This window comes from Chaetodon auriga, chromosome 21 (genome assembly GCF_051107435.1).
Source record: "Chaetodon auriga isolate fChaAug3 chromosome 21, fChaAug3.hap1, whole genome shotgun sequence".
In the NCBI taxonomy this organism is placed as follows: domain Eukaryota; kingdom Metazoa; phylum Chordata; class Actinopteri; order Chaetodontiformes; family Chaetodontidae; genus Chaetodon; species Chaetodon auriga.
Genome location: NC_135094.1, coordinates 9,511,816 through 9,525,822, shown reverse-complemented (window position 1 = coordinate 9,525,822; position 14,007 = coordinate 9,511,816). Strand labels below are relative to the sequence as shown.

General features: G+C 43.4%; 1 protein-coding gene across 2 annotated transcripts in view; it reads left to right on the top strand.

The window, feature by feature from the left end:
• flt1 (fms related receptor tyrosine kinase 1) overlaps nucleotides 1-13,623 on the top strand; it is a 35,865-nt gene extending 22,242 nt beyond the window's left edge. For both annotated transcript variants that reach the window (XM_076721435.1, XM_076721436.1), the window contains 18 exons: nucleotides 231-539; nucleotides 3,682-3,828; nucleotides 3,913-4,044; nucleotides 4,887-4,993; nucleotides 5,257-5,392; nucleotides 5,842-5,946; nucleotides 6,040-6,153; nucleotides 6,265-6,353; nucleotides 6,788-6,887; nucleotides 6,976-7,073; nucleotides 7,161-7,283; nucleotides 7,955-8,066; nucleotides 8,336-8,435; nucleotides 8,566-8,671; nucleotides 8,799-8,896; nucleotides 9,188-9,257; nucleotides 9,459-9,550; nucleotides 9,811-13,623. In XM_076721435.1, the coding sequence (XP_076577550.1) occupies nucleotides 231-539; nucleotides 3,682-3,828; nucleotides 3,913-4,044; nucleotides 4,887-4,993; nucleotides 5,257-5,392; nucleotides 5,842-5,946; nucleotides 6,040-6,153; nucleotides 6,265-6,353; nucleotides 6,788-6,887; nucleotides 6,976-7,073; nucleotides 7,161-7,283; nucleotides 7,955-8,066; nucleotides 8,336-8,435; nucleotides 8,566-8,671; nucleotides 8,799-8,896; nucleotides 9,188-9,257; nucleotides 9,459-9,550; nucleotides 9,811-9,979 (2,207 nt within the window). In that variant the 3' untranslated portion in view covers nucleotides 9,980-13,623. The remainder of the gene's footprint in view (nucleotides 1-230; nucleotides 540-3,681; nucleotides 3,829-3,912; nucleotides 4,045-4,886; nucleotides 4,994-5,256; nucleotides 5,393-5,841; nucleotides 5,947-6,039; nucleotides 6,154-6,264; nucleotides 6,354-6,787; nucleotides 6,888-6,975; nucleotides 7,074-7,160; nucleotides 7,284-7,954; nucleotides 8,067-8,335; nucleotides 8,436-8,565; nucleotides 8,672-8,798; nucleotides 8,897-9,187; nucleotides 9,258-9,458; nucleotides 9,551-9,810) is intronic.
• The last annotated feature ends 384 nt before the right edge of the window (nucleotides 13,624-14,007 follow it).

Below are 14,007 nucleotides of genomic sequence, written 5' to 3'. Positions count from 1 at the left end.
TACCCACAATGGCCATTCAGCATTGTCGTCAAAGGTTACAAAAATGGTGGATCGGTCGAATCAGCTCTCCTGGTTTCAGGCACCTGACAGGATCCGCATTCCCGTGTTTGAGAAACTGAGATGGCTCATTCATCAAACAGGAGGTTTTTATTTTGTTCATGCTCCCTCCCTCTCGCCTCTCCTCTCCTTCCCCATCAATCATCCGTCCGTCTCTTCTCCGTTTCCCTCAGACGTCCCAGGAGGCTTCGGTGTGAGTCAGAGGGAGGAGCCTAGAGAGGGTGGAGACCTCCATCTCACCTGTATAGCCAATAAGTACCTGTACACAGCACTGTCATGGCACCGGGTCAGTGACACGGGGGACGCTCATTCCCGCAGCCCTGCCTTGAGTAGTCAGCGTCTCACATCAGGGGAGTTCTCCAACTCTCTGGTTCTGCTGATCAGCAACCTGACAGCCAGAGACTCTGGAGCCTACAGATGCTCCGCCCGCCACCTCATCACCAGACAGGAGACCCACCTGGACACACAGGTGGAGGTCACAAGTGAGTACTACATGATCTCCTCCTCATCGTCCTCCTCAACATATTTATTCCTATAGTCAGTATAGTGCATTTTTGGCACTTTAAAATAAATTAAGGATTTTACTTTGTTTAATGAACATTAATAGATCAAGAAATCATCTCATGTATATGAAGTGATTTTTAACTTGGGGTCTGCCACAATTTTTGCTTTTTTCCCGTTACTATTTTTAGATTATGTGTCAAAAAAAATTAAAAGTAAGAGGGCAAAAATTTATTTATACAGCACTTCTCAAAGCAAAGGTTACAAAGCGCATGAAATGTGAAATATCAAACACACAAGATACGAATGAATACAAAAACAATACAACAGCAAAATAACACAATGAATAACAATGAAACAAAAGATGAAAGGCAACAAACTATGGAAGCAAAGAAGGGCCATAATCATAGGAATTTAAGTAACATTTAACTACTACTGAATACTGAATGTTGAAATTTAACATCCCTCTTATTTCATTTATGGTTTGAATTCCTCACAATTTGAATTTGCAGCCTCAAATTTACTAAATTTACAAATTCAGGTGGAAGATTGTGTCCAGTGATTTCCAGTCACTAATCTGAACTTTTTTTTTTTTTTTTTATGAATGACAGAGTGTAACCTGATGAGACAGAGGTCTGATGTCTTCTTGGTGGCTCAGATGTTCGAGTTTAAATTCTTCATCTTGAATTTTGGCTTCTGAATTTCACAAAAGCAATTTTAGCAACTTTTTTTTTCTCACTTGACTTGAATTTTGAGATCTAAACAATTTAATTTGGGCAACTTGGATGTTTGTTTTTTTTAATTTTATTTTTATTTTATTTTTATTTTTGAAACTTAAAAACAAAAGAAAATTAACTAAGTTTAAAGGGGAATTCAAACCACATAAATTCAGATAAATGGTTTTCAAAGTAAAATATTTCAGCACAATAAATTCCGTGCAATTGAAATTAGTATTAAATTTCACAATTAGATATTCAGTTGCTCGTGAGTTTCAAATCATTTTAGCCTTTCTTTTGCTTCCATACGATCATGGAGTGCAAGAACTGAAAACATCCTCTTGGGCTGAATTTTTCAAGGGCCCCAGAGCTGAACAAGGGCCCTCAAACATACCCAAGATTCAGGACATGTATTGTCTCAGCGCATCGAGTAAATTGTTGTCTGGACCATGAATTTGTAGCCTTTCAAATAGAGATTGACGTTCTCTCTTCTTAAAACTCTCAGTCTCCCCGTGTTTTCTGTGCACATACACTACGCTGCACATACATACAAACAAACAAACACCCACACTCTCTCACAGAGTTTGGCTGCTTGGGAATTGGGTCCCTCGACTTCCTGGGGCCCCACCCTGCCTTTGCTCTTGCACTCCAGCTCAGCACCTCTTTCACGTGGGAATGAGCTCTTGTCTGGAGGAAGAGCACACAATGGCACTTCCCACAATGCCACATTTACAGGCCCCCACACAGGGCCGGAGGAACAATCAGCCAATCAGACACTGTCAGGCCCCGGCCCCCGCGGACAATCATCAATTGTTGTCCAGGAGGAAGATAGGGGAAACAACAATCAGTCGCCTTGGTTAAGTGACTTTTCTTCATGTCTTTTACTGCTGTTCTCCATACAATCAAGGCTCAACGCGTCAACTTCCTCCCTCGGGACCCCCATGAGGGAATTGCTAGAGAGACAGGGTGACAGGGTGGTAGAAAGAGAGGAGCGGGGACGCCAGAAAGAGAGAAAAAGAGGGTGAACGGAGCTAAAAAATAAAACTTGGGGTTAGAGGGATTTGGGGAGCGAGGCCTCATCTGGTCTAATTATGGTGTGCGAGTATTGTAGTGTAATTATAGTGCATGAGAAGGAAACTAAAAAACTGCACTCCAGTCATTGTGTGCACTCGTAGGCCAATAACTGTCCACATGATGAAATACTACATTGTTGTTGCTTTTTAGAAATGGGTTTGTGTTACAGGGTATTTCAGAGTGAGTAAGGGGCCCAAGAGGACCCAGATGTCAGCTGACTCACAGGTTGAAGCCAAGGCCACCCTTCTGGAAAAATGTGTCACTACCAGAGCACAATTATTGTCCAAGAGTGGCACTGGTCCAGAAAACAGTGGGAAAAAATAGCTCTGGTTTCACTTCATCACAAATCTGTTTTAGTCTATGAATAACTGCAACCGTACTCAGACAAACGTAAACACAAATGCTTTTCTAGGTAATTTTTGCAGTGGTGGGAAAAAAAATCTAATTCTTTACTTAAGCTAAAGTACCATTAAGTCCTCTATTTGAAGTTTTATTTAAAGTCGAAGCGTTTACAGCAAATGTCATTAAAGCAGCTATAATGTAAATTATTATATTAGCAGTGGATCAGACTATCAAAAGTGTTGGTCATAGTGATGAACCCACAGATGATTATCAGCTGACCCTCCCTTAGTTACGCAGAACAGTTTATCATCTTTTAGATAATTGATTTGTTTTTCCAGCCCACATCTTGACTGTTTTGGTTTCCTCAGTAACTCTTAAATTGTTCTCATCACTGTTATTTTTGGCTGTGCCTGGAAGTTGTTTCCTCAAACAAAAAAAACCCTCTAAAAAGCCACTTTACACCGTCTGCTCAGCACCAAACAGCAAACAGACAGCGTTAGCGGCAAGCAGAGAACATAGTGGACAGCTCAGCCACTTAAAAAAAAATCCTGTTTTTGCAGGAGCTAAAAGAAGAGTGAACGCTGGACTCCTGGTTCTGTCTGATAAATAAGAGCTAGAATAGATACCAAAGCATTGTGCGTTATAGGAGTATAATGCTTTCATTAGATGAGGGCTTGTCTGCTGGACTTTAACGAGCCTAAATGATTTGTTGCAACAAAGCTCTTATTTGCACGGCTGTTTAGGCGTCAAAGTTGAAATCCTTTTAACTGCTTTATATACTCTTGAGAAGTCATAAAGTTTTTTATGTCTCTCTTTTATTCTTGCTGTCTGTAACAACTTCATTTCCCCAGCGTGCGATCAAAAAGGTTTTGTCTTATCTTAAGTACAGCACCTCAGCTCATGTATTTCATTGCATTAAACCTCTTATCATTTGCCAGAACTTGCACAAACACACACTCATACTGTTCTTGCTGTTGTTTTTTCTTTTCAGTTTTGGAGCCTCCGGTGCTGCTTAGTAATTTGACAGATTGTATCGTCAACGTGAGCAGCTCAGTGATCCTTAGCTGTCCCTCTGAAGGTGTCCCACCTCCAACCATCACATGGTACAAGGATGAACAGGCTCTGTCTCAGGGATCAGGTAAATAAATAAGTAGATAAATCACATATACATGCAAACTGTCGCTGTATTCTCGTGTCTAAGAGTTTGTACCACCACCTTCAGGTATTGTGATGTCACCAGAAGACGGGACCCTCCATATTGATCGGATCACAGGTGAGGACCAGGGCCTGTATACGTGCCAGGCCACCAATGAGAGGGGATCTGCAGAGAGCTCTGCCTATATATGGGTCAATGGTGAGTATCTGTCAACCAGTAGTATTTTTGAAGCATCTGTGCCTTTGATTGGCTGCATTTACCTCTTCTCAAAGATAGAACTCTTCCATATATGGGTATGTCTGGATGTCCATTGTTCCCAGTTCTATAAATGGATGTATGGTCTGGATGTACAGACATATAGAACAGCATTTCACATTGTTTTAGTAGCATTCATATACGTCAGCATGGTGTGTCAGTTCTATTAATGGAAGATGATACATCTGTTGATCAATTTCTGAGTAAACACTGATGAAAGAAGGTCTTAAGATAATCTCAATGTGGAGCACTCGCAGCCTTTTGTTCAGTTTTCCTCATTCACACTCCCACACACACTCATTCACTCATATGTCCGGTGGTAGGCCCCACGTGGTTTTGCTTCACCCCCCAGTTTGAGCACCGTTGCCTGGCAGAAGCAGTGGACGCGCTTCCCAGTCCGGGTCAAGAGAGAGGAGTGGTTGTGTGTTGTTTTCCGATCAGCCAGGAAGGAAGCTGTCTCCCGTTTTTATTTCCTCTGGAAGAGCCCAGCCTGCAGTGCACTGGGCATTTCTGCTTCTTCACGTTAAAAAAGAAAGAATACATGAACCTTGATGGATGGATGGTGGTGTTTATGAATTATGGTGTGATGGTGTAAACACAGTGCCCCCATTTGGAAGGGTGGAGAAAAATAAAACACAATGCACTTGCATTGGAGGTAACATATTCAAAGTCCTGTGCAGGTCACTCCAGGCCTGCTCGTGTGTAATGAGTAAATGTCATCTAATGCAAAATTAAGGCTGATTAAGCACTAATGTGTATTTTTTTTGGTTTGTGTGTGTGTGCAGGTGCCTCAGAGGCCTCATTTCTGGAAATTCCCACACTCACCTGTACCTGTGTGGTGGCCACTCTCTTCTGGCTTTTGCTCACACTCTTCATACGCAAACTGAAACAGGTGAGAGGAAACAAGAGAAATTATTTTTTTGTTATGACAAAAATAAATCTATACTACGTATTCTGTGTACTTTTGACAATGAATGAGATAATAGTTTTGTCTATAAAATGTCAAAAGAGTATGAAAAATGCTCATCACAGTTGTGCCACAGTCCACAATGAGGTGTTCAGATTGCTTCTTTTGTCTGACCAGCGGCCCAAAATTTCATCATTTGTTTTAATGTGAACTCATTTTGTGTACTTTTTCTATTTTGCAAAATAAAGCCCAGCAACTCAAATGCCAAACCAGAGTACCTGTCAATCATTCTGGACACGGGAGAGGGGCCAATAGAGGAGCAGTGTGAGAGACTGCAGTACGACCCCAACCAATGGGAGTTCCCCCGAGAGCGGCTCAAATTAGGTACACTTCTTTATCAAATGACAGTTAAGAAATGGATGTTTTTAGCATGACTGACTTCAGCTGCAGAGGATTTTAGGACAGCAGCACAAATGATGGGAGAGAGGGAAGGTATTCAAGATCACATAACAGATAGCAGGACTTTCTCATAGGTCTTATCAGATTATTTTTGGGAGTGACTCTCATTCCATTAATCAGACTTTGTGTCTGTGTTGTCTGTGGCGAGCTAATCAACTCCAGCAGGGGATGTGTAAACTGTGTTGACTGGAACTAATGAGGTCTCACTATCATCAGGGTGGGGTTTGGTTAGATGGACTGTTGATGGGGTTTAAACTCTTCTCTTATCAGCGTCTCACGTCCGGGATGCTTGATAATAGTAATTAATAAAGCCGCTCAATTAGACACAAAAACACGCCTGTCAGTCTCACCCACATTCTTTCTCCCTCTCTCAGGGAAACCTCTGGGCCGCGGAGCCTTCGGTAAGGTGATGCAGGCGTCCGCGTTTGGCATAGACAGCGCCACCAGCTGCAGCACTGTGGCTGTGAAGATGCTCAAAGGTACAAGATCCGGTCATGTCAGTCTGAGAAAATACAACTCTATGCAACATCATTTGTGCCACTTTTATTTCTTTTCTGCCTTTTGTCCACCAGAGGGAGCCACAGCCAGCGAACACAAAGCGCTGATGACTGAGCTGAAGATCCTCAACCACATTGGGCATCATCTGAATGTAGTGAACCTGCTTGGAGCCTGCACCAAGCCAGGAGGTGTGTGGGTGTTCCAAAATATACCTATTAATGCGTTCAAAAGTTCAGTCTCGTGCATATTAAGGTGTGCTCTAACACTCACTTATCACAACTGTATTTATGTGTGTGCAGGACCACTGATGGTCATTGTCGAGTACTGTCGCTTTGGAAATCTCTCTACTTTCCTAAAGAGCAAGAGAGAGGTGTTTGTGCACAACGCAGTGAGTCTAAATTATTCTTCTATTAAAGATGGCGTACTGATATTTCACACAAAACATGCCTTTTCACACATGCCTGCGTGCTCCACACTTCAGCTTCTCTTTGCAGTTGAGAGAAAAACAAGCGCATCCCTTCGTGGTGCGTGCAATTACACAATTACACCCTCAAAAACTCACTTCTGCAATCTGTCTGAAGGTGTTATCTGCACTCAAGCAGGACGTTTACTTCCTGAATTTCGCCACAAGTTTAGACATATCTAAAAAGTCTGGCCTCAAAGTCATTTTCACGGAGCAAAACACGTCTAGAATTTCTCAACAAATCTCGGAAGACACATCAGTCTTTTCTCAACAGTTTGAGTCCATCCTTTAACTGTCCTAATCTTCACTCTCTGAAATACAATATTGGATAACAATAAACTGATTTGTCCCCATCTCAGCTGGCTGGAGGAAAGGATGGAGTGCCAGGTGGTGTCTGCATGATGTCTGACTGCCAGAGCAGCATCAGAGCAGAGTTTGATGAGAAACAGAATGACCTCGGTAAGAGAGCCTAGTGGACATATTCCATGTTTGTGCAGAGTCAAACTGCCTGATTACATCCCTGTGCCTCCTCGCTTTCTTCCTCTAGATCCCAAATCTGCCTCCACCTCTCCTTTATTCCTGGAAGATCTCATCTCCTTCAGCTTCCAGGTGGCACGAGGGATGGAGTTTCTGGCCTCTCGCAAGGTCTGACACTGTGTGTGTGTGTGTGGGTGCAGGTACACACGTGTTTCATGTATGTCACGATGTGTATTTTCTGTGCCTCTACGACAGTGTATTCACCGAGACCTGGCAGCCAGGAACATTTTGCTTTCTGACAATAAAGTGGTGAAGATCTGTGACTTCGGCCTGGCCAGAGACATCTACAAAGACCCCGACTATGTCCGCAAGGGAGATGTGAGTATAAGTGAGCAGTCTGGTTCCAAAATCCACCGTCTGAAAAATGTTTTTTCTACAAAGTGCCAGATCAGATCCTTAGAAAGCTCACCACTGAAAACAAATTCCAACAAGGAAAAATGCCATTTTTTGACTCGATATGTCAAATCTGAGATATTCTACTATTATTTTGATAATTCATAAGTTCAGTAGTTTCATAAATAATTCAGATTTATCACAAAAAACAACTATTAATAGGTTGTTTTTTCATTTTTATACTTGCTGTACTGAGAACACTTACAAAAAACAACTTGTGCAGCAACTTTCTTAGAAGATATTCACAAAAGGGGAAAATGGGAAAATGATATATTACATTTTTTAATAAATTCTCTGTAAATTAGGTTGAAACATACTTATGCCTAATGTGAAAATAAAATCAACCTACTAAGCATTAAAATGCCATGAATGATAAATGAAGCCACATTGCAGGTCTAGTTTTAATACTTCTTGGAGGATAGGTGCATCCTGTAACCGCTCCTCTCCACATTAACCTGTTGCTTATGTTTTGAAAATATTAAGCAATGAACATCACGTAACATTTACCCTCCAACAACCAACCGGACTTCAAATGTTTCCTCACGAGTGGTCTTTTGTAACCTTTTGTAACATCCTGTGATCTGATTGGCTGACAGGCCCGTCTGCCTCTGAAGTGGATGTCTCCGGAGTCCATCTTTGACAAGGTGTTCACCACCCAGAGTGACGTGTGGTCCTACGGCATTCTGCTGTGGGAGATCTTCTCTCTGGGTAAGAGCCTCCTCAGCACGCCGTGGTTCGAGACTTAAACAGGAAGTGGACAAAATACAGAAACGATATGCAATAAAAATAAAAGCCCTGCAACAAACACTGCATTGTATGATTTGATATCTTATGATCTTTAACTCTTAAGACCATGTTTGGAAGATTCAGCTGTGATACTGTCTACACAGTGATGTAGTGACGTGTGTGTGTGTGTGTGTGTGTGTGTGTGTGTGTGTGTGTGTGTGTGTGTGTGTGTGTGTGTGTTTGCCTGACAGGAGCGTCCCCGTACCCTGGTCTTCACATAGATGAAGAGTTCTGCCACAGACTGAAGGCAGGAACAAGGATGCGAGCACCTGAGTACAGCACACCTGAGATGTGAGTGGATATGTTTTATCTGCTGAAATCAGCAGTGGAGGCATAGTAAACACTTCGTGTAACACTCTCCTTGTGTGTGTGTGTGTGTGTGTGTGTGTGTGTGTGTGTGTGTGTGTGTGTGTGTGTGCAGTTACAGCACGATGCTGGCGTGCTGGGAGGCCAGTCCCTCGGATCGACCCACCTTCACAAACCTGGTGGAGACCCTGGGAGACCTGCTGCAAGCCAGGGTTCAGCAGGTCAGCACGTCTTATAGATCTTACCTCTTCAGACTCATGATGTCTTTATTATTGAGTGTTTCTCACCACGTGGATAAAGTACACAAAGACACAAGTGGCTTCTCAATTTGTCCCCTCTCCTGAACAGGATGGTAAGGATTACATTCCTTTGGGATCTTTCACAGCAGGACACCGTGGTCACAGTGAGACCTTCAGAGAAAACCCGCTTGCAGTCACAAACCTGAGGTACGGAAACAAGAGAGAAAACGAAAACATTATGAAATTCAGCGTCCAGCGTGTAGTGTCTGAGCCAGCGCACCGTGACTTACATGCTATGTAGTGTGTATGAGTAATCAAGAAGTGCTGGAGTAGTATAATAAATAGAAAAAAAGGGAGAAAAACGACAGGTGCAGATGTGAAAGTGGTGAGAGAGAACTATGTGAGGTAACTGAAATTGGAGTCAGAAACAACAGGAAACAGGTGAGAAAGTAGAGAAATGTCCAACTCATGTTTTGACTCTGAATCCAATCTATCCAGTTACATGACGGGCATGGCCACACTCCAGATTTTTGAGGAACTGCCCTGTGAGGAGCCACAAAGCCCTGACGTAAGAAAACACGTTCACTTCTGCTTGCATGCAAACACACACACACACACACACACACACATAGAGGGATGTGTCCTCACCTCAAAAACTGAACAGAGAACAGATGAAAAAAGACCAGAAGAAAGCCACAACTAAATGTGTTTTTCTGAAAACACATTGAAGTGTGTGATAAGCTGTGTGTTTGCATCCTCTCTGCTTCAGGATGAGCAGAGCGACAGCGGCATGGTCCTGCCATCCGACGAGCTGAAGCATCTGACGTGGAATAACGGCGCCAAGAACAGGAAACTCAGCAGGTGGTCACATCTGATCTCTGACCTCTAAACCCACGATGACAAGCAGTGACGCTGCGGACATTACAGTGTTTTCAGTCGTGCATGAAGATTACAATCACTGCCTGCTTGTGACACGCTCCAAAAGAAGAGAGCAGTGCCGACATAAGACTCAAAAATATGAAGAATTCAAGAATCAGACAATGCATGAATGCAGCATGTTCACTTCGTGCATAATCAACAAGATAATGACTCTTACATTTTGTGTTTTTCTGTGCGTTTAGGTTCTTTTCCCTCGCTAAATGTCGGGACAACCAGGTGCCTTTCCTGGGCAATGACATCACAGCTCTCCGTGACGGCGACCCGTCAATCTTGCCGTGTGACTGGGAGTCTGACGAGGACGGCTCCCCTCCTCCGGACTACAACTCGGCCTTCCTCTACCCCTCCCTCTAGCATCTGTTCCTGTCTCACCTTTCGAAAACGTCACACAGGGTATTAACATCTTTCTGCTCATCATTTTCAGCCTTGCTGCTTGCATCCTCTACCTCAGCAGCCCCCAGCCTTTTGTTCGCCACGGACCGGTTTCACGTAAAGCAATAATATGCCGGATCGGCATAGAAACGAATAAAAACAAGGTATTACAAATACAATTCACCATCCCCCTTGGTGCAGCTGTTGTAATTAGTGGGAGCCCCGCGCTTGTTTCTCTTCACCGAGAAGGTTTCATTGCCGGCTTGGTGCGTGAGAATCACCTGAAGCGATAAACCCGTGTTTTAAGTAGGACTGCTGATATTGTCACTTAAATGCAGCTTCAAAATAAAACTTCTTTCAGACTCTGATGATCAGTAAAATATCTCTCTCTATCTCTCTGTGCCGCCCGGTAACAAATAGTGGTTCGGGACCGTTGCTCTAACGCACTATTTACTGCACTGACTTCCGGTAACTGTTATCATTATCTGTGTGTGTGTGTGTGTGTGTGTGTGTGTGTGTGTGTGTGTGTGTGTGTATGTGTGTGTGTGTGTCCTGGGTCAGATACCGGGACTGATCCCGGGATCTTACTATTATTATCTGATTACTATTATTAATAATAATATTATTAGTGTGTGTCCCGGGTCGGATCCCGGCCCGGGTTGTTAATACCATTATTAAAAATAATATTATTAGTGTGGGTGTGGGTGTGTCCCCGGTCGGATCCCGGCCGGGGTTGTTAATATCGTGTGTGTGTGTGTGTGTGTGTGTGTGTGTGTGTGTGTCCCGGGTCGGATCCAGGTTCGGATCCCGGGATTTGACTATTACCTATTACTATTATTATAATTAATATTAATATTATTAGTGTGTGTCCCAGGTCGGATCCCGGCTCGGGTTGTTAGTATTATTATTAAAAATAATATTATTAGTGTGGGTGTGTCCCGGGTCGGATCCAGGGTTGGGTCCCGGGTCTAGTCCCGGGTCGGACCCGGGTAAGTCCCGGGTCGGTCCCGGCAAAGTGCCGGGATTTTCCCGGAACCGACCCGGCAATTTCCCGGGTCGGTCCCGGAAAAATTCCGGGAAATTGCCGGGTCGGTCCCGGAAAAATTCCGGGAAAGTCCCGGGTCGGTCCCGGCAATGTCCCGGGAAATTTCCGGGTCGGTTCCGGGAAAGTTCCGGGTCGGTCCCGGCAATGTCCCGGGAAAATTCCGGGTCGGTCCCGGGTCGGAGCCGGGTCGGTTCCGGGTCGGAGCCGGGTCGGTACGGGGTCGGATGCCGAAAAACTGATTCATACCTTTAATTCAAGCTGACTCCACACAGCTGTTATTATTATTATCATTAGTGTGTGTCCCCCTGGTCGGATCCCGGGTACTGATCCGGCCTGGGTTGTTAATATTTTTATTATTATTAATGTGTGTGTCCCGGGTCAGATCCCGGGTCGGATTCCGGCCCGGGTTGTTGTTATTATTATTGTCAGTATTATTAGTGTGTGTGCTTGTGTATGTGTGTGTGTCCCGGGTCAGATCCCGGCCCGGGTTGTTGTTATTAGAATTATTATCATAAGTGTGCGTGTGTCGGGTCGGATCCCGGGTCGGACCGGGTACTGACCTCCAGAAGAAAAACCACTGATAGACGTAAGCTTATTCAAAACTCTGCAGCTCGACTACGAACCAGAACCTGTAACTGTATTATTCGTGTGTGTGTGTGTGTGTGTGTGTGTGTGTGTGTGTGTGTGTGTGTGTTTGACATGTGTACAGAGGCACAGGCGGATGCATCAGATTTTCAAAATAAAACTTCTTTCATACTCTGGTGATCGGTACCGGTCCGTGGTCCGGTGGTTGGGGACCGCTGCTCTACCTCACTATAATATCCGCACGTATCCGTCTTTGCTTTTCCTCCCAAACCACATGCTCTTGTACAGCTAAGCCTCTTCAGCATTATCTCGCACTACCACTCATAACCCCTTCCAAGAGCAGCTAAGTATTACCTGATAGTACTTATCACGTGCAGTTATGCAGAATGTATTTACTGACCAGTTACAGCTTATTGTATTGGTACCTCATGCGCTGAGCTTTGTGAAGAGGAACACTGCTGTATGAAATAATTGTTTCTCCTGCACAGCTACTATATGCTGGAAAAAAATCCTATTATCCACTGAATTCTAGTATGTGTTAGACAGGATGTATCTGTATTTATTTGAATGCTGTAATCACTTCATGGCTGAGTCACTGGTTAATCAGGTCTGTGTTTGACTTTTTGTGAATATAAATACGCACTCAGTGGCCAGTTTATTAGGTACAGCTGGCTAACACTAACACAGTCTAACTCTGCAATACAATGTGCTTTCATGACGGGAATAATGTTCAGTTTTACTGAAACTGTTTTAGAAAGTATCAGTGAGGGTGGACAAAATATTAGAAACACCCCTCGGTATAATGTGATTCAAACCACAGCCTGCAAGATCTCCATTCAATCATCTCTTTAAAACTGTTCCAGAAATAACATGATAATCTTCATGAACATTGGATTAACTGCAGGCCTGTTGCATTAGACTGCATTGGTTTCAGCTAGATATACCTAAAAAAAAACTAGCAGCTGAGTGTATATTCAATTCTATATTAATAATCCTTTGATATAGAATCAACTCATTCAGAACTGACGTATATACAGTTCCTCATGCTGGTTTTTGCATTTTTATTTAGAAAATGTAATGGATGCATGAAGAACAGGACAGTGTTTTTCCCCTCCATCTATTACCTTTTCCCCAAACCAGTGGCGCGACTGTTATATATATATATACATATATATATGATTTTCTGACCAGACAAACTGCTCATGAAAACAATTGTTATAAAATCATCCATCCCACTTTTTTAAATATATATAAACGGCTGGTATTAATGTTCGATCTGTGTCTGAACAGTGAGATCTAATCACTCGACTGCATGTTGTCCAGATACAGATTGCATATTAGGTGTCACAGTCAACGACATCTCAGCCACCTCACTTTGTAAAACATGCATGTAAACATTGTCTAGTCTTGCAAAGACAAACTTTGAGGCCTGTGCATTGTATTTGCTTGCATTTTTAGTTTTAAAGATGATTAATCATTGAATGTAAATATAATTTAGCAAAATGTTTCATGTGACATTCATTTTGTTGTTAACATGTTTTAAACATTTCATTTATACATTAAAAGCTGTAATTGCCCCCAAATGCAAAAAATTATTATTAATATTAATATTATTAGTGTGTGTCCCGGGTCGGATCCCGGCCCAGGTTGTTAGTATTATTATTAAAAATAATATTATTAGTGTTGGTGTGTTTGTGTCCCGGGTCGGATCCCGGGTCTAGTCCCGGGTCGGACCCGGCAAATCCCGGGAAATTGCCGGGTCGGTTCCGGGAAAGTCCCGTTCGGTCCCGGCAATGTCCCGGGAAATTTCCGGGTAGGTCCCGGGTCGGAGCCGGGTCGGTACCGGGTCGGATGCCGAAAAACTGATTCATACCTTTAATTCAAGCTGACTCCACACAGCTGTTATTATTATTATCATTAGTGTGTGTCCCCCTGGTCGGATCCCGGGTACTGATCCGGCCCAGGTTGTTGATATTTTTATTATTATTAGTGTGTGTGTCCCGGGTCAGATCCCGGGTCGGATTCCGGCCTGGGTTGTTGTTTATTATTATTGTTAGTATCATTAGTGTGTGTGTGTGTGTGTGTGTGTGTGTGTGTGTGTGTGTGTGTGTGTGTGTGTGTGTGTGTGTGTGTCGGGTCAGATCCCGGGTCTGGATCCCGGCCCGGGTTGTTGTTATTAGAATTATTATCATAAGTGTGTGTGTGTCGTGTCGGATCCCGGGTCGGTACCGTCGGATGCTGAAAAACTGATTCATACCTTTAATTCAAGCTGACTCCACACAGCTGTTATCATTATTATTATTATCATTAGTGTGTGTCCCCCTGGTCGGATCCCGGGTACTGATCTCTTCAGCATTATCTCGCATTACCACTCATAACC